The sequence below is a fragment of the Salmo salar genome, chromosome ssa13 (assembly GCF_905237065.1).
Source record: "Salmo salar chromosome ssa13, Ssal_v3.1, whole genome shotgun sequence".
NCBI lineage: Eukaryota > Metazoa > Chordata > Actinopteri > Salmoniformes > Salmonidae > Salmo > Salmo salar.
Window position 1 is genome coordinate 12879178 of NC_059454.1, and position 24476 is coordinate 12903653.

The 24476-nt window shown below is 45.9% G+C and overlaps 1 protein-coding gene across 6 annotated transcripts in view; it reads left to right on the forward strand.

The window, feature by feature from the left end:
- The window catches only part of LOC106566485 (inositol 1,4,5-trisphosphate receptor type 3), a 52330-nt gene that overhangs the window by 20407 nt on the left and 7447 nt on the right, over positions 1–24476 (forward strand). For 3 of the 6 annotated variants that reach the window (XM_045692949.1, XM_045692945.1, XM_045692946.1), the window contains exons 5-46: positions 1063–1221; positions 1455–1553; positions 1884–1967; positions 2617–2763; positions 2863–2958; positions 3074–3133; positions 3241–3380; positions 3477–3576; positions 3667–3827; positions 4028–4169; positions 4324–4485; positions 4696–4868; positions 4962–5081; positions 5253–5441; positions 8586–8837; positions 8943–9087; positions 9230–9371; positions 9759–9955; positions 10093–10213; positions 10337–10391; positions 11500–11665; positions 11865–12020; positions 13535–13609; positions 13725–13853; positions 14005–14127; positions 14969–15169; positions 15395–15646; positions 15829–15954; positions 16316–16441; positions 16585–16705; positions 17137–17318; positions 18267–18415; positions 18604–18712; positions 18868–18958; positions 19193–19368; positions 19527–19674; positions 19891–20039; positions 22832–23032; positions 23190–23300; positions 23415–23510; positions 23663–23764; positions 23888–23971. In XM_045692949.1, the coding sequence (XP_045548905.1) occupies positions 1063–1221; positions 1455–1553; positions 1884–1967; positions 2617–2763; positions 2863–2958; positions 3074–3133; positions 3241–3380; positions 3477–3576; positions 3667–3827; positions 4028–4169; positions 4324–4485; positions 4696–4868; positions 4962–5081; positions 5253–5441; positions 8586–8837; positions 8943–9087; positions 9230–9371; positions 9759–9955; positions 10093–10213; positions 10337–10391; positions 11500–11665; positions 11865–12020; positions 13535–13609; positions 13725–13853; positions 14005–14127; positions 14969–15169; positions 15395–15646; positions 15829–15954; positions 16316–16441; positions 16585–16705; positions 17137–17318; positions 18267–18415; positions 18604–18712; positions 18868–18958; positions 19193–19368; positions 19527–19674; positions 19891–20039; positions 22832–23032; positions 23190–23300; positions 23415–23510; positions 23663–23764; positions 23888–23971 (5817 nt within the window). The remainder of the gene's footprint in view (positions 1–1062; positions 1222–1454; positions 1554–1883; positions 1968–2616; positions 2764–2862; positions 2959–3073; positions 3134–3240; positions 3381–3476; positions 3577–3666; positions 3828–4027; positions 4170–4323; positions 4486–4695; positions 4869–4961; positions 5082–5252; positions 5442–8585; positions 8838–8942; positions 9088–9229; positions 9372–9758; positions 9956–10092; positions 10214–10336; positions 10392–11499; positions 11666–11864; positions 12021–13534; positions 13610–13724; positions 13854–14004; positions 14128–14968; positions 15170–15394; positions 15647–15828; positions 15955–16315; positions 16442–16584; positions 16706–17136; positions 17319–18266; positions 18416–18603; positions 18713–18867; positions 18959–19192; positions 19369–19526; positions 19675–19890; positions 20040–22831; positions 23033–23189; positions 23301–23414; positions 23511–23662; positions 23765–23887; positions 23972–24476) is intronic. The other 3 variants (XM_045692948.1, XM_045692950.1, XM_045692947.1) reach the window with 2 other exon arrangements.

Here is a 24476-nt window from a genome sequence, read left to right on the forward strand (position 1 = left end):
CTCGGTGCCAGGATTTCCACTGAACATGTACCTGGTCAATATTGACTCTTCTTGCAACACAAAGAGAGAGAGTGCTGTGCTCTTGTCTTTTCCTACTACCACTGACTTTGCTGATTTTTAGCAACTTCATTGAGGAAAAATGTACTTACTATGATATGTGGTTGTCCCACCTAGCTATCTGAAGATGAATGTACTAACTAACAGTCGCTCTGGATGAGATCTAAATGTAATGCACTTACAGATTGGTGGGGACACACAGTGAAGAGTCAATGTTAAGAACCCTCGCTGATCTGGGCAGACATTATAGGTGTGATTCAACTGTGTGAGTGAGTGAGTGAGTGAGTGAGTGAGTGAGTGAGTGATGTAATCTGTTAATGGCTGTGCAGCGAGTGCACACCTTGGGGTTATCACAATGACAAGCTAAGCTGCTGAGTCACTTTATCTTCCAGGAAGTAAGGTCTAATTTAGCTTTGAGGATTTACTGATGTTCTTCTAAGGTTTGGACACACCCTCACCCTTCCTCAGGTTTCCCCCAGTCCTTTGTTCTCCTTAGGGTGGTAAAATTCCATGAACTTTCAATAAATTCCATGGTTTCCGGAAATCCCAGTTGGAGGATTCCCGGAATCGGGAGGGAATAAGCAGGAAATCCATAATCCTCCAACCAGGATTTCTGGAAAACCAGGGAATTTATTGTAAATTCCCGGAAGTTTGCAACCATAATAAGCTTCAGTGAGGACAGGTGTGCTACTTTCCCTTCATTATCTCCTATTGAAATGTCTGAGACAGCATAGTTTCTGAATGATAACCTCTGGGGGAATCCTGTCTGTTGATACATGGTTTTAGTACTATTCATCTTGGTCTTCCAACCATGCTTTCTTAAGTGGTTCCCTTCCTGGCTGGCTGATTCCCATTCTTGAATAGGATAGTGGTGCATTCTATCCATGTCAACCTACCATCATAACAGCACATTATCACAGACATGATATGAAATTGAGTGATTTTGGAGGTTTAACAGTGGCCTGTGTGCCTGTCTTTTTGTGTGTTACGTATCCTGGCTGACAGCTGCTGCATATGAAGAGTAACAAGTTCCTGACTGTGAATAAGCGTCTGCCTGCCCTGCTGGAGAAGAATGCCATGCGGGTCACCCTGGACGGGACGGGGAATGAGGGCTCCTGGATGTTCATCCAACCCTTCTGGAAGCTAAGGGCCAACGGAGACAATGTAACTCAACTAACTCGTATTACAGTACAGACTCAAATGACATTAATACACACTAACCTAAATGTTAGCTTCATCAAGAAAAGTACCATAACCACTATCCAGAAGGATACTGCCAATTACAGCATTGGCTTGTTTTTTTTACTATGATGAGTACAGAGTACAGACATCGGTCTGAATAAAGAGTCATCCAAGGCACATAACCGTAACCAGTCTGGTCATGTGTTGTTCTACAGGTAGTAGTTGGAGACAAGGTGATCCTGAACCCAGTAAATTCAGGCCAGCCCTTACACGCCAGCAACAATGAGCTCTCCGACCACGCTGGATGCAAAGAGGTAATGGAGAGTTCTGTCGTCATAACCACATTGTCTGATTCATCCGTGGCAAACTCTCTGGAAGAGTGAGTCTTCTTCCTGTCACACACACCCACCCACCGAACACACACACCAACACATGCAAAACAGTTGTTACTGACGGTAATGATGAATAGCTGTAATGTTTAATCTCTTGTGAAACAGATCTATGCATTCTGAGATTTTAGCTCTGGGTTAAATGCTGTGTGTGTGTGTGTGTGTGTGTGTGTGTGTGTGTGTGTGTGTGTGTGTGTGTGTGTGTGTGTGTGTGTGTGTGTGTGTGTGTGTGTGTGTGTGTCCGTCCCTCTGCAGGTGAACTCTGTGAACTGCAACACTAGCTGGAAGATCAACCTGTTCATGATGTTCAGTGACCATAAGGATGAGGTCTTGAAAGGAGTAAGTCTCCTGTAACATCCTTGATGTATACTATCTATCAAACTTCTTTCGCTGTGATCGATTTCTTGGTCACTTTCACAGCCAAACACTGTCACCAATATTAGCATTAGAACCTCCAGCTGTAGATAAATGCATCACTCTGCTGGTGTGTCTGGTCAGGGGGATGATAAATGCATCACTCTGCTGGTGTGTCTGGTCAGGGGGATGATAAATGCATCACTCTGCTGGTGTGTCTGGTCAGGGGGATGATAAATGCATCACTCTGCTGGTGTGTCTGGTCAGGGGGATGATAAATGCATCACTCTGCTGGTGTGTCTGGTCAGGGGGATGATAAATGCATCACTCTGCTGGTGTGTCTGGTCAGGGGATGATAAATGCATCACTCTGCTGGTGTGTCTGGTCAGGGGGATGATAAATGCATCACTCTGCTGGTGTGTCTGGTCAGGGGATGATAAATGCATCACTCTGCTGGTGTGTCTGGTCAGGGGGATGATAAATGCATCACTCTGCTGGTGTGTCTGGTCAGGGGGATGATAAATGCATCACTCTGCTGGTGTGTCTGGTCAGGGGGATGATAAATGCATCACTCTGCTGGTGTGTCTGGTCAGGGGGATGATAAATGCATCACTCTGCTGGTGTGTCTGGTCAGGGGGATGTCGTGCGGTTGTTCCACGCGGAGCAGGAGAAGTTCCTGACCTGTGATGAGTACAAGGTCAAGCTACATGTGTTCCTCCGTACCACCCTGCGCCAGTCTGCTACCTCTGCCACCAGCTCTAATGCCCTGTGGGAAGTGGAGGTTGGTACACACACACACACAATATGCTCTGTTGTACCGTAGCTAAATGGTTTAAGTAATGACGGGGGTTTGTTTTGATGGTGTGATTGTTTTTCCAAGGTGGTGCATCACGACCCGTGTCGAGGAGGGGCCGGACACTGGAACACTCTCTATCGTTTTAAACACCTTGCCACAGGGAGTTACCTGGCAGCTGAGGTAACACACCGCTGCAATTCTGTGTATTGGACCACGTTGTGGTCATTATACAGGCTGAATTGATGTTGGGTCGTTTTACTTCATAGAGCACTATGTGTTGTTATCGTTGCTTTAGGAAAATCCGGGTTACAAAGGTGACGGCGTTGAAATCCAGACGTCGGTGATTGAAGATACGGTACGCGTACTATATTATTTGACTGTCTAGGGTTACTCATGCCAGTGTGATGCTGACAGTCAGTGTTACTGTGTTAAACCCTGACCCTTGACCCCTGCCCTCTGTAGCAGGACAGTAGAAGAAAACTGAAGATTCTGGGTGAGAGGATCAAGTACAAGCTGTCGGCTATGCCACATGGGAATGACATTGCCTCTTTATTTGAGCTAGACCCCACAACTCTGCAGAAAACAGACTCCTTTGTGCCAAGGTAGTGTACTGCATCGACCTTGCACAGACTGTACCATACAGTAAAGGCTTTCACTATGTTTCACTGGCTCTCTATTGTAAACTTTCTTCCTCTCAGGAATTCGTATGTGCGCCTCAGACACCTATGCACGAACACGTGGATCCAGAGCACCAACGTGCCCATAGATATAGATGAGGAGAGACCTATTAGACTCATGGTAAGTATAGGCTGTTGTACGTGCACTGTCACTTGACACTGACTTCCTGTCAGAAACAGACAGTCTTTCTGTTCCATCTCCCTCTCTCAGCTGGGCACCTGTCCTACCAAAGAGGATAAGGAGGCCTTTGCCATCGTGTCAGTGCCAGTGATGGAGATCCGGGACCTGGACTTTGCCAACGATGCCAGTTTCATGTTGAGCACCGTAGTGGACAGGTTTAACGAGGGATTTATCAGTCCCAATGACAGAAGGTAAAGTGTCTGCTGAAAAGGCATACAAATATATCCATGAAATCAAACCATTTTTATGAAAGAAAGCTTTGGGTCTGTTTCCTCTCCGTTCTACTTGATTGAAGTCAGCATTTTAAGCGCTAGCACTGTAGCAGTCAATAGGGTTAGTTCCCTGGCCAGACCAGTAACAGCTGTGTGTGTTCTTTTCCTTGACACTGCAGGTTTGCCATTAAGCTGCTAGAGGACCTGGTGTTCTTTGTGGTGGACACGCCCAACAGCGGTCAGGTTGTGCTAGATGTGGTGATGACCAAGGTCAACCGAGAGAGACAGAAACTCATGAGGGAACAAAACATCCTCAAACAGGTCAGAAGAACCATTTTAAACAAGCCTAATGTAATGGCGCCTGCCTAAACATCAGATTGATGATTACATATGGGTTTATCTTTTCTTGTCATAATTATATCCATATTGTCACATGTTACCTTGAATATTTCTCTATTCTTTTGTCCCGCCCCAGATCTTTGGGATCCTGAAGGCCCCATTCAAGGATAAAGGGGCAGAGGGCCCATTGCTGCGATTGGAGGAGCTGTCAGACCAGAAGAATTCCCCCTACCAGTACATGTTTCGCCTCTGTTACCGGGTGCTGCGACATTCACAGCAGGACTACCGCAAGAACCAGGTACTGTACTCCACATTGACTGACATTCTGTAACAGGGTAGATTACTTTTCCTGGCCCAATATAAAATGATTGATCCCTGAGCCTCCTTTGCTCCTAAAGCTAAATGCTAAAGCTAAATGCTAAAGCTAAATGTAGAGCAACAGGCTACTTGGATGATACACAAAGTGGCTGACAGCAGAAAAAATCCCCACTCTTGCTCCCCCCCTCAGGAGCACATAGCCAAGCAGTTTGGGTTGATGCAGTCTCAGATTGGCTATGACATCCTGGCTGAGGACACCATCACTGCCCTGCTGCACAACAACCGCAAGCTGCTGGAGAAACACATCACTAAGAAGGAGGTGGAGACCTTCGTTAGCCTGGTCCGCAAGAACAGGGAACCCAGGTGAGGAGAGAGACCCCCCCCCAAAAAAAATAATATTTCTGTTCATTCCAAACCTTTGTGGTGTAACTTAAACATTGGCCTGTTTCCCCTCAGGTTTCTGGACTACCTGTCAGATCTGTGTGTGTCCAACAACGTGGCCATTTCTGTAACTCAGGAGCTGATCTGTAAGTGTGTGCTGGATCCCAGGAACCAAGACATTCTCATCAAGACTGAGTAAGTGGTGCTCTTCTTTACTGTGTATATTCCTACACACACAAACATACAGTTCACATGCAATGGCCTCTCTCTCTCTGTGTGTGTGTGTGTGTGTGTGTGTGTGTGTGTGTATGTGTTTTTTTTTCTTCTGGGTTGAGTGTTCATTATATAATGTGTTTTCCCATGCAGACGGCGCGTGCCCAAAGAGATGCCCCATGCCACTGAATACATGGGCATGGAAGAGTATGCTGACGATGATGAGGTGTGGCTGGTCTGGACTGACAAGACCAATGAGAAGCAAGAGAAGGGCATCAGACAGCTAGCCCAGGAGGCCAGACAGGGGAATGCTCATGACGAGAACGTGCTCAGATACTATAGGTAGATGGATTTATTTATTTTGTATTTTTTATTTTATTTAACCTTTATTTATCCTGAAGGAGACTACTTATCTAACATCAGTACCCTTAAGGGTGCAACTTTGGTTTTAGAAGTGTGGGGGTGGGGGGGGGGGGGTGCCCTCACATTTTTGTGTGGCATCTAAAGCTTATTTCCTGCATTTCTACACAGTCTAATATGGCCCTTCAAGCTGTCTCTATTTAGAACAACAAAAAGTAAGCAAAAATGCCCACAGTCATCAAGCTGGGTAAGAGATCGTTATTAAATATGTTGAAGTGATTGCTAAGACTGAACTAGATCAATGATAATTCAATAATCAATATTGTGTTGCACCTTTAACCAATAGCCTAACAAATGAACAACTCTTACAAATAAAGTACAAAGACAACTTTTGGTTGTCTTTATTAAGACATCCTCTGCATCTGTCACGTGGGCTCCCTCTCCGGCCTCTAGGTCACCAGGCTGCTCGTTATAACGCACACCCGTCGCCATCGTTACGCGCATAATGACACTCACCTGGACTCCATCACCTCCTTGATTACCTGCCCTATATATGTCGCTCCCTTTGGTTTCTTCCTTCCCCAGGCGTCATTGTTTCTGTTCCTGGGTCATGTCTGTGTGTTTGTGTTACGTGTTTGTTTCTTTTATTTATTAAAACGCTCACTCCCTGAACTCGCTTCCCGATTCTCAGCGCACATCGTTACAATATCACATTTCAGCCAGAACGCCCAGCCAACCCGCTCAAAGGAAAGTTTGAGGAAACAAAAGTTTAATACAAACACTCATACACCTACACATCAACACACAGAAACAGTACATCCTGCATATAATTCATATCATAGGCCTAATAGTACTGTAGAACTCTTCTTGCACACTATAGCTGGGTCACCCTGTCCTGCCACTAGGGGTCAACAGCCCTGTAGCACCCCAACCCAACACACCCCACTCAGCTTAAGGATCTTAGTGAAACATTCATTATTGTTTTCAGATGTGTTAGGCCAAGGCCAGAGTGACAACCAGCAGTACGGCAGATCCCCAGGGCCAGGACTGAGCAGCCCAGCAGCTAGGGATTGCCTAAATAGGTATCTCCTCTGACATGGGCATGTTTTCGATACAGACTTATTTTGTCGTACAGTATTCTATATAAGGGTTTTAGTCCTTATGAAAGTTGCCCAGTATACCCTTAATCTTGTAATAAATCTAGTGATACATAACTTGACATTTCTTCCATCCATTGTGGGAGGAAAACCAACCTTCAATTAATGGCAATGCATTTCTTAGCTGCTATAAATTCTAGGTTACATAGTTTCTTCTGATAAGTCTACAGTATCAACATTCCAAGCAAAGAAAAACAGAGTGAAGGGAGAATCTGTAGACATGCTGAGATAAAAGAACATACTCTTTGCCAGAATTCAGCCAGCCTTCACAAGACCATAACATATGCAAATATGTCCCCTTTTGTGTTTTACACTTCCAGCAGAATGACATTTCTGAGTGCATGATATTCACTTACACTTGCATATAGTATGTTCTCTGGATGGTCTTAAACCGCAGTAATTTATGTCTGAGATGATATGAACATGACTAGGCATTCAAACACATCTGTATCCATTCATCATCATCAGTAGTGTCTCCCAGGTCTTCCTCACATTTTTGTTTTACATGTTTTGTCTCACTGCGAAAAGCCTCTCAACCCTTGATACAGTTTGGAAATCAACTTTAGAGGTTTGTCAGACTGCCTTAAAATAGTTTCAATAAACTGTATCTGCAAAAGTTCACCTCAGCGCCGTCACAGACTGGTCTTCCCTAACTGCCTGGCCCTGATGAGACCCCCTGTCACCATCTGATCCTGCTCAGATGAGGCATGACAAAGAATTACCTTGGTGTACATTTATACATTATATTATCCAAGAATAAAAATGGTTAAATAATTGAAATTACCATTATTCCCTGATCCCAGACTGTACCCATCAACTCGAGATGGAACTCTGTTTCCATTCGCTGATTGTTATAATATACAGCAGAATTCACCTGAGTTCCGTAGACTGGTCTTCCCTGGCTGTCTGACCCAGTAGGGACACCTGTCACCATCTGATCCTGCTAAAACATGATGAGCATAGTGTTGTGTACTGACTGTGCACCATGACAGTGAAGCCTGTAGAGCTGTCAGTGTGAAACGTAGTGAATTAATTAGGGAAACTGACAGATCAATAAAGTTACATTGCGATACTGACTAATAAAAACTCACATTGCGCTGAAAAAAACAAATAGAATATCGGTTTTCAATCGTTTGGCCTCTGGTTTCATTGTTTGATTCATGTCTAGTGTGATTGAGACAAAAATATTAGCTAAACTTAGTGAGCTAGCTAGCGTTAGCCAACTTTTGGCTAGCTCTAGCTAATGGTACATCATCAAATTTACTTCTGTTGAAATAGGACAAAACAAAGGCTACAAAACATTTCCATACACACACAAGCTGTTAGATACTGCTACCTGACAGATAGAGGCTAGCTAGAGCTCAACTGGCTGTGGTAGCTACTAGCAAGCTAACTAGCTGCTAGTAGTTCATTCACTTCAGTCGAGAGGGAATGGAACATTAGTGAACGTAACATGTCAGTTACACTACTAGCTCAGCACTGGGAATAAATAATTTTTTCCCCTTGTCAAACAGCAGTTACCTTGCCAGCTAGATCAGTCAACTAAAGAGTAGCCAGTTTCTGCTCTGCTTGCATTTACAACTCATTGAAAGAGCGTAACAGACAGCAGCTGCCTCTGTTCATCTCTCCCATGCTGGTCCTATACACCAGCTTTCAGAAGCTTTGCCTATCTGACCTCTCTGAGGCATCCGCATGGTCCTAAAGCACACCGTTGCCATGTTTTGTATCACTGCATTGATAAAACTGGGGGGAGGACAAAAATACAATTTCATAATGCGGGGGGGTCATATCCCCCCTGTCCACAGTGAAAGTTGCATCCCTTCCATTATGTCTAGATATGGGAATGTACTGTTACTAAAGGTAATGTAAACAGGAAATTGTACTAATCTGAAGTATTTCAACCCAGTGACCAACTTTGATGAAGTCTTGTGTATGATTCATTCTCAAACCTTCCCCTTTGTCCCTGCAGGTACCAGCTGAAGCTGTATGCGCGGATATGTTTGGACCGCCAGTACCTGGCCATAGGTGAGATCTCTAAGCAGCTGGATGTGGAGCTCATCTTCCTGTGTATGATGGACGAGACGCTGCCCTTTGACCTCAGAGCCTCCTTCTGCAGACTCATGCTGCACACTCACGTCGACCGAGACCCTCAGGAGCTGGTGACCCCTGTCAAGTTTGCACGTCTGTGGACAGAGATCCCAACCTCCATCACAATTAAAGAGTAAGACTTCAAGCATTTTTCCCAGAACATTGCATTGTGCACATTGAGGTACAGGTTAACTAAGGCTGTGTGTTTCTATATTTCTTTATCTCTTCCCTTGCTTAGTTATGATTCCAACATGGATGACTTGCGGGACAATAAGAAGAACAAGTTTGCCAACACCATGGTGTTCATGGAGGAGTACCTCAACAACGTCCTCAATGACGACCTGCCTTTCGCTGACGAGGAGAAGAACAAACTCACCTATGAGGTGTCAATTCCCTCCTCATTCCTATTCCCATTTAACAATACTGTGAATACCTCAAAAACACCTATATTTGGGAATGGGACAAGAACTCTCTGGCTCTCTACCACTTTAGAATGATAACTGCTAGAATGTTCTGTCCCCTCAGGTGGTGAGCCTGGCCAGACACCTCATCTACTTCGGCTTCTACAGTTTCTTTGAGCTGCTGAGGTTGACACGCACTCTTCTGGGAATCATTGACTGTATTCCCAACCCTTCACTTCACCCAGTGCTCCAGGATGATGGCAGTGGTAAGAGGATAAGAAACACCTCTTCTCTGCATTCAACAGTATTAGGGGAGAATTACCACACATTTTATGAAAAACAAATCGGTACAACTGCCGTTCATATTCAGGTTTCCTCAATGCTTTTCACCATCTCCGTTATAATGGAGTAGTTTCCTCAATGCTTTTCACCATCTCTGTTATAATGGAGTAGTTTCCTCAATGCTTTTCACCATCTCCGTTATAATGGAGTGTTTCCTCAATGCTTTTCACCATCTCCGTTATAATGGAGTAGTTTCCTCAATGCTTTTCACCATCTCCGTTATAATGGAGTAGTTTCCTCAATGCTTTTCACCATCTCCATTATAATGGAGTAGTTTCAGGCTTCTTTACATCTCCCATTCTGTGTTTTAGGAAAGAACATGAAGCGTTCCATCCATGGCGTGGGTCAGATGATGTCCACCATGGTACTGAACAGCAAACAGTCCATGTTTGGAGGTCCAGGGAGGACTGTTTCCATTATAGAAGGACCGAACCGCAGCAAGGACAGCATCGGCAAACAGGACATCACCGTCATGGACACCAAGTTGAAAATACTGGAAATCCTGCAGGTTTGATAAACCGACTGGAAGCTACGACATCTTCTCATAGGGTTGTGTTTATGCTTGTAATGGAAAACAAGTCATAGCCCTTCATGTATCCCTTTTAATGCTAAGCGCTGTTCTTTCTTTCTCTTGTTGATGTTCAGTTTATCCTGAATGTCCGCCTGGACTACCGGCTCTCCTTCCTGCTGTCTGTCTTCAAGAAGGAGTTTGTTGACGTTTATCCCATGGCAGATGCCGATGCTACAACATCAATGGAGCAAGCAGGTAGTGCAGTGGCTATTTTAAGGGACCCATTGCTCTCTACTAACCAGGCCTTATACATTATTCCTCTTTGAACAGCTTCTCTCCACCTCAATAAATCACATTCTTAACTCTGTCTTTCAACAGCCACCATCAACCTGCAGCACATAGGAGATCAGGCAGAGGCCATGTTTGGTGTGGGGTAGGTTCACTACTGAAGTCCTTCTCCAGAACATGTCTTGTTGTTATAATAATATAAGTCATTTAGCAGATGCTTTTATTCAAAGCGACTTACGTTCATGCGTGCATACATTTTACATATGGACAGTCTCGGGAATTGAAACCACAATCCTGGCATTGCAAGAGCCATGCTCTACCAACTGAGACACAGAGGAACAGCATACTAACCCGTGACTGTGTCCTCCTGTCAGGAAGGGAACAGCATACTAACCCGTGACTGTGTCCTCCTGTCAGGAAGGGGAACAGCATACTAACCCGTGACTGTGTCCTCCTGTCAGGAAGGGGAACAGCATACTAACCCGTGACTGTGTCCTCCTGTCAGGAAGAGGAACAGCATACTAACCCGTGACTGTGTCCTCCTGTCAGGAAGGGGAACAGCATACTAACCCGTGACTGTGTCCTCCTGTCAGGAAGGGGAACAGCATACTAACCTGTACCTGTGTCCTCCTGTCAGGAAGGGGAACAGCATACTAACCTGTACCTGTGTCCTCCTGTCAGGAAGGGGAACAGCATACTAACCCGTGACTGTGTCCTCCTGTCAGGAAGGGGAACAGCATACTAACCCGTGACTGTGTCCTCCTGTCAGGAAGGGGAACAGCATACTAACCCGTGACTGTGTCCTCCTGTCAGGAAGAGGAACAGCATACTAACCCGTGACTGTGTCCTCCTGTCAGGAAGGGGAACAGCATACTAACCCGTGACTGTGTCCTCCTGTCAGGAAGGGGAACAGCATACTAACCCGTGACTGTGTCCTCCTGTCAGGAAGGGGAACAGCATACTAACCTGTACCTGTGTCCTCCTGTCAGGAAGGGGAACAGCATACTAACCCGTGACTGTGTCCTCCTGTCAGGAAGGGGAACAGCATACTAACCCGTGACTGTGTCCTCCTGTCAGGAAGGGGAACAGCATGCTAACCTGTTCCTTTGTCCTCCTGTCAGGAAGGGGAACAGCATGCTAACCTGTACCTGTGTCCTCCTGTCAGGAAGGGGAACAGCATACTAACCTGTACCTGTGTCCTCCTGTCAGGAAGGGGAACAGCATGCTAACCTGTACCTGTGTCCTCCTGTCAGGAAAGGGAACAGCATACTAGAGGTGGATGATGAGGGAGGTCGAATGTTCTTGAGGGTGTTGATCCACCTCACCATGCATGATTACCCTGCACTGGTGTCTGGGGCCCTCCAGCTGCTCTTCAAGCACTTCAGCCAGAGACAGGAGGTCCTGCACACCTTTAAACAGGTAAGGAGATCAATTCAAAATGATGAAATGACTGAAGGCAAACAAATAATAAACAAACAATAATGACCTGCACTCCAATATAAACTCGGTACAGTATCTGCAAGTACTCTATTGCCATCTCGTTCTTATACAGCATCTATATATTCTAAGCTATCTTTGTTTCCTGGTCTCTCTGAAATTCTCTCCATGTTGTCCTCAGGTCCAGTTGCTAATCTCGGGGCAGGATGTTGATAACTACAAGCTGATAAAGAGTGATCTTGACCTTCTCCGCACCATGGTGGAGAAGTCTGAGCTCTGGGTGGACAAGAAGAGCGGCTCTGGAGGAGGGGAGGGGAACAAAAATGAAAATGTAGAGGTGAGGGCTTTAGATTGAAGAGACTCTATTATTACCAGTGTAGGAACTAACACCATGCTAACAGCACTTAGTGTAGGACCTAACACCGCGCTAACAGCACTTAGTGTAGGAACTAACACCGCGCTAACAGCACTTAGTGTAGGAACTAACACCGCGCTAACAGCACTTAGTGTAGGACCTAACACCGCGCTAACAGCACTTAGTGTAGGAACTAACACCGTGCTAACAGCACTTAGTGTAGGACCTAACACCGTGCTAACAGCACTTAGTGTAGGACCTAACACCGTGCTAACAGCACTTAGTGTAGGGACTAACACCATGCTAACAGCACTTAGTGTAGGAACTAACACCATGCTAACAGCACTTAGTGTAGGGACTAACACCGTGCTAACAGCACTTAGTGTAGGACCTAACACCGCGCTAACAGCACTTAGTGTAGGACCTAACACCGTGCCAACAGCACTTAGTGTAGGACCTAACACCGTGCTAACAGCACTTAGTGTAGGGACTAACACCGTGCTAACAGCACTTAGTATAGGACCTAACACCGCGCTAACAGCACTTAGTGTAGGGACTAACACCATGCTAACAGCACTTAGTGTAGGAACTAACACCGCGCTAACAGCACTTAGTGTAGGGACTAACACCGTGCTAACAGCACTTAGTGTAGGAACTAACACCGCGCTAACAGCACTTAGTATAGGAACTAACACCGTGCTAACAGCGCTTAGTGTAGGAACTAACACCGTGCTAACAGCGCTTAGTGTAGGACCTAACACCGTGCTAACAGCGCTTAGTGTAGGAACTAACACCGTGCTAACAGCACTTAGTGTAGGAACTAACACCGTGCTAACAGCACTTAGTGTAGGAACTAACAGCACTTAGTGTAGGAACTAACACCGTGCTAACAGCACTTAGTGTAGGAACTAACAGCACTTAGTGTAGGAACTAACACCGCGCTAACAGCACTTAGTATAGGAACTAACACCGCGCTAACAGCGCTTAGTATAGGAACTAACACCGTGCTAACAGCGCTTAGTATAGGAACTAACACCGTGCTAACAGCGCTTAGTGTAGGAACTAACACCGCGCTAACAGCGCTTAGTGTAGGAACTAACACCGCGCTAACAGCACTTAGTGTCGGAACTAACACCGTGCTAACAGCGCTTAGTGTAGGAACTAACACCGTGCTAACAGCGCTTAGTGTAGGAACTAACACCGTGCTAACAGCACTTAGTGTAGGAACTAACACCGCGCTAACAGCACTTAGTGTAGGAACTAACACCGCGCTAACAGCACTTAGTGTAGGAACTAACACCGCGCTAACAGCACTTAGTGTAGGAACTAACACCGCGCTAACAGCACTTAGTGTAGGAACTAACACCGCGCTAACAGCACTTAGTGTAGGAACTAACACCGCGCTAACAGCACTTAGTGTAGGACCTAACACCGCGTTAACAGCACTTAGTGTAGGAACTAACACCATGCTAACAGCACTTCTGGTTTCCTTTTAGAATGACTTAGAGGATGTGACCCTGAAGAAAGAGCAGTCGGATAAGAGCAATGAGAACTACCAGAAAGTCAGAGAGGTGTGTATCTTTTCCATTGGAACTGTCACATTTTCCTTCACCCAGGTTAGCATGTCCCATAGTCCCCGTGGAGTAGTGTTGTGCTGTATTTCTGAAGACATTCTGTTTCCTCCAGATCATGGAGCGTCTGAATAAGATGTGCAGCACGGGGGTGTGGAAGAAGCAGCAGAGACTCCTGAAGAACATGGGAGCCCACAAAGTGATGCTGGACCTGCTGCAGGTGTCATACGATCAGGTGAGGGCTGTACGTGAACGGTGCTTTACCCCCACACTGACAACCAAACACATAGTCCAATACTAACATATCTACTAAAACATCCCGGTGTTGTAATTTAAAGCCACCCTAAATAACATTACTTCTGTCTCTCTCTCTCACACACTTTCCTGGGTTTCAGCATGACACCAAGATGCAAGGGATCATCAGGTGCACTCACCTGTTCCTGCAGAAGTTCTGCATGGGGAACCTGGAGAACCAGGTGCTGCTTCATAAGAACCTCAGCCTCTTCCTGAACCCAGGAGTAAGTGAATTCACACACCATGTTGTTTTCTACTTCAATCCATCGTATTCTCATCAGACGTAATAATGAACCATCTCTCCCCCTTTCCCTCTCTCCCTTTTTCTCCCTTCCCCTCGCTCTCCCTTTCTCTCTCTCTCTCTCTCTCTCTCTCCCTTGCTCATTTCTCTCTCTCTCTGTCCCTTCCCCTCTCTCTCTTTCTCTCTGTTCCTTCCCCTCTTTCTCTCTGTCCCTTCCCCTCTCTCTCTTTCTCTCTGTTCCTTACTTCCTTCCTTCCTTCCTTCCTCACCCTTCCCCTCTCTCACTTTCTCGCTCGCTCTCTCCCCCTTTCTCCTTCCCCTCGCTCTCCCTTCCCTTTCTCTCTCTCTCTCTCTTTCTCTCTCTCTCTTTTCCCATCTCTCCCTCTCTCTCCCTTCTCTTGCTCTCTCTCTCTCCCTTCCCCCTCTCTCCCTTGCCCATTTCTCTTTCTCTCTGTCCCTTCCCCTCTCTCTCTTTCTCTCTGTTCCTTCCCCTCTCTCTCCTTCCTTCCTTCCTTCCTTCCTTCCTTCCTTCCTTCCTTCCTTCCTTCCTTCCTTCCTTCCTTCCTTCCTTCCTTCCTTCCTTCCTTCCTTCCTTCCTTCCTTCCTTCCTTCCTTCCTTCCTTCCTTCCTTCCTTCCTCTCTCTCCCTTCCCCCCTCTCACTTTCTCGCTCGCTCTTTCTCCCTTGCTCTCTCTCCCTCCCCCCCTCTCTCTCTCTCTCTCTCTCTCTCTCTTCCCCCTCTCTCTCCCTCTCCCCCGTCTCTCTCTTTCTCTCTCCCCCTTCCCTCTCTCTCCCCCTTCCCTCTCTCTCCCTCCCTCCCTCCAGCTCATGGAGGCTGAGACGGTTCAGCACATCTTCAGTAATAACTACCAACTGTGTACAGAGATCAGTGAGAACGTGCTGCAGCACTTCGTCCACTGCCTGGCCACTCACGGACGCCACGTCCAGTACCTCAACTTCCTGCACACCATCATCAAGGCCGAGGGGAAGTATGTGAAGAAGTGTCAGGACATGATCATGACTGAGGTAAGGGACCTTCCCCCACAACCCATTTGTTAACCCTGACTTTTTAATTGGTATGGAATCAACCTCTAAAAGTTGTAAATAATGCTGAAGTTTTGTCCATGTTTATCTTGTCTAGTCTGTTTTACAATCGAAAGTTTGTGTGAAACGCTGCTAAAATAACAGATAAACCACATCCAGCCACAGTAATCACATCGGTAAGGATGTAATTATTAGTCTCCCCTCTAGCTAACCAACGCCGGTGAGGATGTGGTGGTGTTTTATAATGACAAGGCGTCATTTTCCACCATGCTGGAGCTGATGGCAGAGTCCAGGGAGGGGGTTCAGGAGCACAGCCCCCTGCGCTACCACATCTCTCTAGTGGAGCTGCTATCTGCCTGCGCTGAAGGCAAGAACGTATACACAGAGATCAAATGTACCTCGCTGCTGCCCCTAGAGGACGTGGTGAGAGTGGTCACACACGAGGACTGTATCACAGAGGTATGTCTCAAATGGAACAGGCATATAATTAGTTAGTTAGTACCCTACATTATCCTCATTTAGAAAAAACCATAGCAGCATGCAATGATCTGCGGACATACACCTGCAAAGGTAATGTTAACATTATCATTACAAAATGTAAAGACGGGTGACCCAGGTGTGTGCGTGTGTGTGTTCCTCAGGTGAAGGTTGCCTATGTGAACTTTGTGAACCACTGCTACGTAGACACAGAGGTAGAGATGAAGGAGATCTACACCAGCAACCATATCTGGAAACTGTTTGAGGATTTCGTCGTGGACATGGCCAGGGTAAGTCTCACTCCCCAATCAATGGGACCACTCTCACCCACAAGTCTCACCCACAAGTCTCATCCTCTCTGTGTTTTGCGCAATCACGTGACACAGCAAGATTTGATCCAGTATTTTACGCCTTTTCCAGAAATGAGAATTACATCAAACATGAAAGCGATTGTCTGAGGATGGTGCTGGACCATCTGACATAAAAAGATAAGGGGACAAGTTTGATGAAAAAGCTTTAAATAAAGATTCAAATCCAGGCATGTCACATGATTGCGTGAAACAGAGGGCTTTAACAGGGTCATACTGCCTGACCTGACCCCTGGGTCTTTGGGTAATCATCTAGAGTTCTTATCCTTTCTAATCTCTCTAGGTGTGTAACAAGAGAGAGAAGCGTCTGACTGACCCTATCCTGGAGAAATACATCATCAACGTGGTGTTTGACACCATCAATGCCTTCTTCAGCTCCCCCTTCTCTGAAAACAGCACATCTCTACAGGTCAGCTCACTGCTGCGGCCTACTCAGAGGCTTTACTGTAGAGCCTGTGTATTGTCTTTGTATTGTCTTACAGTATTTGTGCAGTCATGATGTGTAATGAATTCTCATCGTGTGATTCTGATATCCTCTGTGCCTTTAACCAGACCCACCACACCACGGTGACACAGCTGCTCCAGTCTAGCATGCGTCTGCTGGACTGTCCCTGGCTGCAGCAGCAACACAGAGGCCTGGTGGAGACCTGCATCCGTACCCTGGCTATGACAGGTGAGACGGACCTACTGCAGGGCCCAGAGGTGGGCTACAGTCAGGGGCATACAGGGCCCAGAGGTGGGCTACAGTCAGGGGCATACAGGGCCCAGAGGTGGGCTACAGTCAGGGGCATACAGGGCCTAGACACACAAGGTCAAATTAAGTCGGGGGCGGCAGGTAGCCTAGTGGTTAGAGCGTTGGACTAGTAACCGAAAGGTTGCAAGATCGAATCCCTGAGCTGACAAGGTAAAAGTCTGTCATTCTGCCCCTGAACAAGGCAGTTAACCCACTGTTCCTAGGGCGTCATTGTAAATAAGAATTTGTTCTTAACTGACTTGGCCTAGTTAAATAAAGGTTTGTAAATATAACTTAAGATTGTTCTACATTGTTTGAGTGCGAGTACCTTTTGAACTCAATGATGACTTTCTCCAATCTTATGTGTGCAGCGAAGAACCTCTCCATCTCCCTGCCCCTGGACCTGGAGTCTCAGATCACCACCATGCTGAGCAGCAGTTCCTTCAACTCTCTGTCCCGCTCCAACCCCAACTACAAGAGCTCCACCCGCTCCAGCCGCCCCTCCGCCCCCAACAACCCCTGGGACTACAAGAACGTCATTGAGAAGCTGCAGGTTGGACCCATAACCTACCCTGCTCCCATTCCCCTCCTGTATCCATCACTTCATTCAACCATAGCCACAACAGAAAGAGCAATGGGAAAATTCCTTGGCCTCCGTCTCTCTGTTTGTTCACTGTTCTTGAGGGTTTGGTGTTTGACCCAGCGGGGTTATAACCCTGTCCCGTCTCTCTGGTTGAGGGTTTGGTGTTTGACCCAGCGGGGTTATAACCCTGTCCCGTCTCTCTGGTTGAGGGTTTGGTGTTTGACCCAGCGGGGTTATAACCCTGTCCCTTCTCTCTGGTTGAGGGTTTGGTGTTTGACCCAGCGGGGTTATAACCCTGTCCCTTCTCTCTGGTTGAGGGTTTGGTGTTTGACCCAGCGGGGTTATAACCCTGTCCCTTCTCTCTGGTTGAGGGTTTGGTGTTTGACCCAGCGGGGTTATAACCCTGTCCCTTCTCTCTGGTTGAGGGTTTGGTGTTTGACCCAGCGGGGTTATAACCCTGTCCCGTCTCTCTGGTTGAGGGTTTGGTGTTTGACCCAGCGGGGTTATAACCCTGTCCCTTCTCTCTGGTTGAGGGTTTGGTGTTTGACCCAGCGGGGTTATAACCCTGTCCCGTCTCTGTGTTTGAGGGTTTGGTGTTTGACCCAGCGGGGTTATAACCCTGTCCCGTCTCTGTGGTTGAGGGTTTGGTGTTTGACCCAGCGGGGTTATAACCCTGTCCCTTCTCTGTGGTTGAGGGTTTGGTGTTTGACCCAGCGGGGTTATAACCCTGTCCCTTCTCTCTGGTTGAGGGTTTGGTGTTTGACCCAGCGGGGTTATAACCCTGTCCAATCTCTCTGTGTGCCTGTGATGTAAACATTGTTCCTCTACACTGATGTTATCTCTATCTTATATCGTATTGTGTGTTGTGATGTTTTAATGCCATTTTTTTAAATAAAGCTAGATTTGATTCATGTTCAGGACATCATCGGGACTCTAGAGCAGCGTCTGAAGCCGCTGTTGAACGCTGAGCTGTCTGTCCTGGTGGACGTCCTGCAGCAGCCTGAACTCCTCTTCCTGGAGGGAACGGATACACGGCAAAGCTGCGAATCAGGAGGCTTCATCTCAAAGTAAGCCAAGGGACTGACCTTCTGAGGGGGGTGTATTTATTTACCAACGCAGTGGAATTTACAGATACAAATCTTTCCAAATGCTAAGTTAAAGAGCATTCCAGTGAATCGTTTTAGTTCAGTAGAGTGGAGCAAGTCTTGGTAAGGGTTGGCGGAGGCCTAACACTGTCACTGTACCTGTGGCCCAGACTGATTCAGCACACTAAAGCCCTGATGAACTCTGACGAGAAGCTCTGTATCAAGGTTCTGAGGATTCTGCAGGAGATGCTCATACCTACACTGGACTTTGACGAGAAGGTAAAGACTTAATGACCAGTCAGTGTAGGTCTGGTAGATTAACCAATAGAATATCTGAGTGCATTTAATAAAGGTTTTATGAAGGTGTGTATTGAGGTACTATTTGGGTAAGAAACGAACCATGTTTTTGTGTGACTGAATGTCTCATCAATAAGGGGATTGCACTGAGGAAGGTGCTGCTACAGAACTACCTGTTCACCAACAAGAAGAACAACAAGGCAGAGCTGGTTGAACTGGGAGCAACAGGTTTGTTTATATTAGGCTTAGAACAAGATTATTACTGTTCCTATTTACAGTGTGTTAATGTCTATGTCTATACTGATTGTGTTCCTATTTATAGTGTGTTAATGTCTATGTCTATACTGATTGTGTTCCTATTTACAGTGTGTTAATGTCTATACTGACTGTGTTCATGTGTATGTCCATACTGACTGTGTTCATGTGTATGTCTATACTGACTGTGTTCATGTGTATGTCTAGGTGCTGAGCAGGAAAGGGACTGGGTGGCTGTAGCTGCTGTTCAGTGTCATCTGGACAGGGAGGGTGGGACAAAGCTCTTCACTGACCTCATAATGAGTACCAAGAACAACAAGATTTTCCAGGAGAGCATCCAGATGGCCATATGTCTGCTGGAGGGGGGCAACACAGAGATACAGGTAGGCTATAACACAGGAGAGCATCCAGCTGGCCATATGTCTGCTGGAGGGGGGCAACACAGAGATACAGGTAGGCTATAACACAGGAGAGCACCCAGCTGGCCATATGTCTGCTGGAGGGGGGCAGCACACTGATCCTTTTAGTGGATTTTCTTCAGAACTCCTTCTACAAGCTGATGATGGGGGACAACAAGTCAGAGAAATTCTTCAAGGTCCTCCACGACCGGATGATAAACGCCCAGATGGACATCAAGGCCAACGTATCAGTCAGTGTGGGAGAGATGACTAACAAAGACCTCCAGACTGGTGAGAGGGACACTACTCTGATCTCAGATAGTCAAATGCAGGTTTCGACTGTCATAGTTATGAAATAATTATTGTAATTTACAGAAAAAAAACTATGATTGTGTGTCAATGACTACGTATTGTACTTAAGTCTATATGGTATGGGTATATTGTTGGTGTCTTTAAACTAACATTTCACTTTGTTCATGGTTCCCTCCCTGGTATGTCTCCTGCCAGGCTCTGGTGGGTCGGTTCTACCTGGCTCCGTTGTCCCGGCCTCTGAGTCTGATCAGCAGGAGACAGAGATGGGCCCTGCAGTTATCATCATGAAACCCATCCTACGCTTCCTCCAGCTGCTCTGTGAGAACCACAACCAGGACCTACAGGTGGGTGAGAGGCAGAACAAGCACCACTGATTCAGCTGAAACAGCTACTACTACTACTACTACTACATTTACATTTTAGTCATTTAGCAGGCGCTCTTATCCAGAGCGACTTACAGTAGTGAATGAATACTGCTTCTACTGATACTACTACTGCTACTGCTTCTACTACTGTTACTGCTTCTACTGATACTACTACTGCTGCTACTACTACTACTGCTGTTACTGCTAATACCACTGCTGCTACTACTACTACTACTGTTACCGGTGCTGCTACTACTACTGTTACTACTGCTGCTACTGTTACTACTACGACTGTTACTGCTGCTACTAGTGCTGCTGCTGCTATTACTACTACTACTACTACTACTACTACTGTTTCTGCTGCTGCTACTACTACTACTACTAGTACTACTGTTTCTGCTACTACTACTGTTACTGCTACTACTACTGTTACTACTACTCCTACTACTACTACTACTACTACTACTGTTACTACCATTACTACTACTACTACTACTACTACTACTACTACTACTACTACTACTGCTACTACCACTACTACCATGTCTACTACCACTATTACTACTGTTACTACTACTACCATCACCACTACTGTTACTGCTACTACTACTACCATTACTACTTCTGCTACCACTACTACTACTACCATTACTACTTCTGCTACTACTACTACTACCACTACTGTTACTGCTACTACCACTACTGTTACTGTTACTGCTGCTACTAGTGCTGCTGCTGCTGCTATTACTACTACCAATACTACTACTACTACTACTACTACTGCTACTGTTACCGCTACTACCATTACTACTACTACCACTACTATTATTACTACTACTACCACTACTACCACTACTATTATTACTACTACTACCACTACTACCACTACTACTACTGTTACTGCTACTACTACTACCATTACTACTTCTGCTACCACTACTACTACTGTTACTACTACCACTACTGCTACTACTACTACTACTACTACTACTACTACTGCTTCTACTACTGTTACTGCTTCTACTAATACCACTGCTGCCACCACTACTACTACTGTTACCCGTGCTGCTACTACTGCTATTACTACTACCACTACTACTGCTACTACTACTACTGTTACTGCTGCTGCTACTGTTTCTGCTACTACTACTACTGGTGCTGCTGCTGCTACTACTACTTCTATTGATACCGCTGCTACTACTGATACCGCTGCTGCTACTACTGATACTACTACTACTACTGATACTACTACTACTACTGCTACTACTACTGCTACTACTGATACCGCTATTACTACTGATACTGCTACTGATACTGATGCAACAACTGATACTACTACTACTGATAGTGATACTGCTGCTACTACTACTGATACTGCTGCTACTACTACTGACACTACTACTGATAGTTATACTACTACTACTACTACTACCACTGCTACTACTGATACCGCTGCTAATACTGATACTGCTGCTACTACTGATACTACTACTACTGATACTGCTATTGCTGCTGATAATATTACTACTGATACTGCTACCTCTTCTGGCTGTGCCGGGTGGAGATTATAACAGAACATGGTCAAGATGTTCAAATGTTCATAAATGACTAGCATGGTCAAATAATAATAATCACAGTAGTTGTCGAGCTACTACTGATACTGCTACTTCTACTGCTACTACTCTTACTACTGATACTGCTGCTGCTACTACTACTACTACTGCTACTACTACTACTACTGCTACTGCTGCTGATACTCCTACTGCTACTCCTGCTACTCCTGCTACTGCTGCTGCTGCTACTACAACTGCTACTGCTGCTACTGCTGCTACTACTACTACTACTACTACTACTACTGCTACTACTACTGCTACTGCTACTACTGCTGCTACTACTACTGCTACTGCTGCTGCCACTGCTGCTGCTGCTACTACTGCTGCTGCTGCTGCTGCTACTGCTGCTACTACTGCTGCTGCTGCCACTGCTGCTACTACTACTGCCACTGCTACTGCTACTGCTGCTGCTACTCCTACTGCTACTACTACTGCTACTACTACTACTGCTGCTACTACTACTGCTACTCCTACTACTACTGCTACTCCTACTACTGATACTGCTACTACTACTGATACTGCTGCTACTGCTTCTGCTGCTACTACAACTGCTACTACTACTACTACTACTACTACTACTGCTGCTGCTGCTGCTGCTACTACTACTGCTGCTACTCCTACTGCTACTACTTCTGCTACTCCTACTACTTCTGCTACTACTACTACTACTTCTGCTACTACTACTACTGCTACTGCTACTCCTACTACTGCTGCTACTACTGCTGCTACTACTGATACTGCTGCTACTACTACTGATACTGCTGCTACTACTGATACTGCTGCTACTACTACTGATACTGCTGCTACTACTACTGATACTGCTGCTACTACTACTACTACTGCTGCTGCTGCTGCTGCTACTACTGATACTGCTACAACTACTACTACTACTGATACTGCTACAACAACAACTACTACTACTACTACTGATACTGCTGCTACTACTGATACTGCTACTACTACTACTACTGATACTGCTACTGCTACTACTACTACTACTGATACTACTGCAATTTACACTCTGCTGAGGTCTAAACAGTCAGTCGTCGTTATACGAAACTCACCTATGAGGTAGCTACGGGTGATGAAGCCGAAAATGGTCTGTTTAACCCAGCTACCCAACATGACTGACTGACCATCCTTCCCTTTCCCTCCCAGAACTTCCTGCGCTGCCAGAACAACAAGACCAACTACAACCTGGTGTGTGAGACGCTGCAGTTTCTGGACGTCATGTGTGGCAGCACCACGGGAGGCCTGGGCCTGCTGGGCCTCTACATCAACGAGAGCAACGTGGTCCTCATCACGCAGACCCTGGAGACGCTCACAGAGTACTGCCAGGGCCCCTGCCACGAGAACCAGGTCAGATAATCGCACACAGTTTGACAGAATAGTTTTTTTCTTCAGACAGATACTTTGATAATACTGCCAGAAATTAGGTTTATTAAAAGTTCTGTGAGGTTGAAGACATAACACAGATACTTTGTCATGTTGTGATAATAACTGTCTGTTTCTGTAGACCTGTATAGTGACCCATGAGTCCAACGGCATCGACATCATCACAGCCCTCATTCTGAATGACATCAGTCCTCTGTGTTGTTACCGCATGGAGATGGTGCTGCAGCTCAAGGTTCACTTCCTGTTGTTCTACTTTATAAATATAGATCTCTGTGTCCTAATTCCTCTCTGTGTCGTACCTCTGAAATGACATGGTCAGTGACGGTATTGTTTCTCCTGTTTCCAGGACAACGCCTCCAAGCTGCTGCTGGCTCTGATGGAGAGTCGCCATGACAACGAGAATGCAGAGAGGATACTGTTTAACCTCCGACCTCGGGAACTGGTCAGAGCAAAGACCCATCTCTATTTCTTCTTCTCCCTCTATTCTTTCTCCTCATTCTTCTTTATAACTAACCTGTAAAACAGCCACACACAGGACGGTGCAGAATAGTACAGTAGACTTCAGCCGACATCAGTATTCTACTCTGCCCCCAGGTAGAGGTGATAAAGAAAGCCTACCAGCAGGAGAGTGAGTGTGAAGTTGGAGTGGTGTCACCTCAAGAGGTCGGCCACAACATTTACATCCTGGCACTTCAGGTAATGCTCCTCTTCAGATTAATGAACTTTATTTATGCAGTCCTTTAATAACGTAATAAGTTAATGTTAGAGAATAATGCTTTCACCTGTTATGCTTCTGATTGTGGGCCATGTTTTGGTCAGCTGGCGAGGCACAATAAGATCCTGCTCAATCTGCTGAAACCTGCAAAGAGGATCGAAGCGGGAGAGGAGGGGATATCCTCCATGGTCAGTGTTTCTCTCTCTCTCTCATTTCATCACTTTTGTCTATTAATTCTTTGTAGCCTTTCTACTGTGCGTTTATTTTAAAGTCAGTTCGTTTGTACAAGGCACTCTTCAGTATATCTGGTTTTCTTATTAATTGGAGGAAGTTGTCCTGTGAACGGACTCCCTTCACATTACCTCTACGTCTATGCTATAGCTGCTCGCATCAATGGTAGCAGACTCACTGCAAACTTTGTTTAACAACTGATTTCAATATAATAATAAGACAATTAGCAGACACTTTTATCCAAAGCGACTTAGTCATGTGAGCATACATTTTTTTTTTTACATATGAGTGGGACTGGGAATCAAACCTACTATCCTGGCGTTGCAAGCACCATGCCGTCAAATGGGGATATTTGCATATCCGTGCTTCGTTTATATGCCGGAAAATGGTTTAACATAAAGCATGACTTGGAAGTAGTAGCTGTAGATCTAGAAGGTAAACACAAGCTGAATGGGGAAAGCC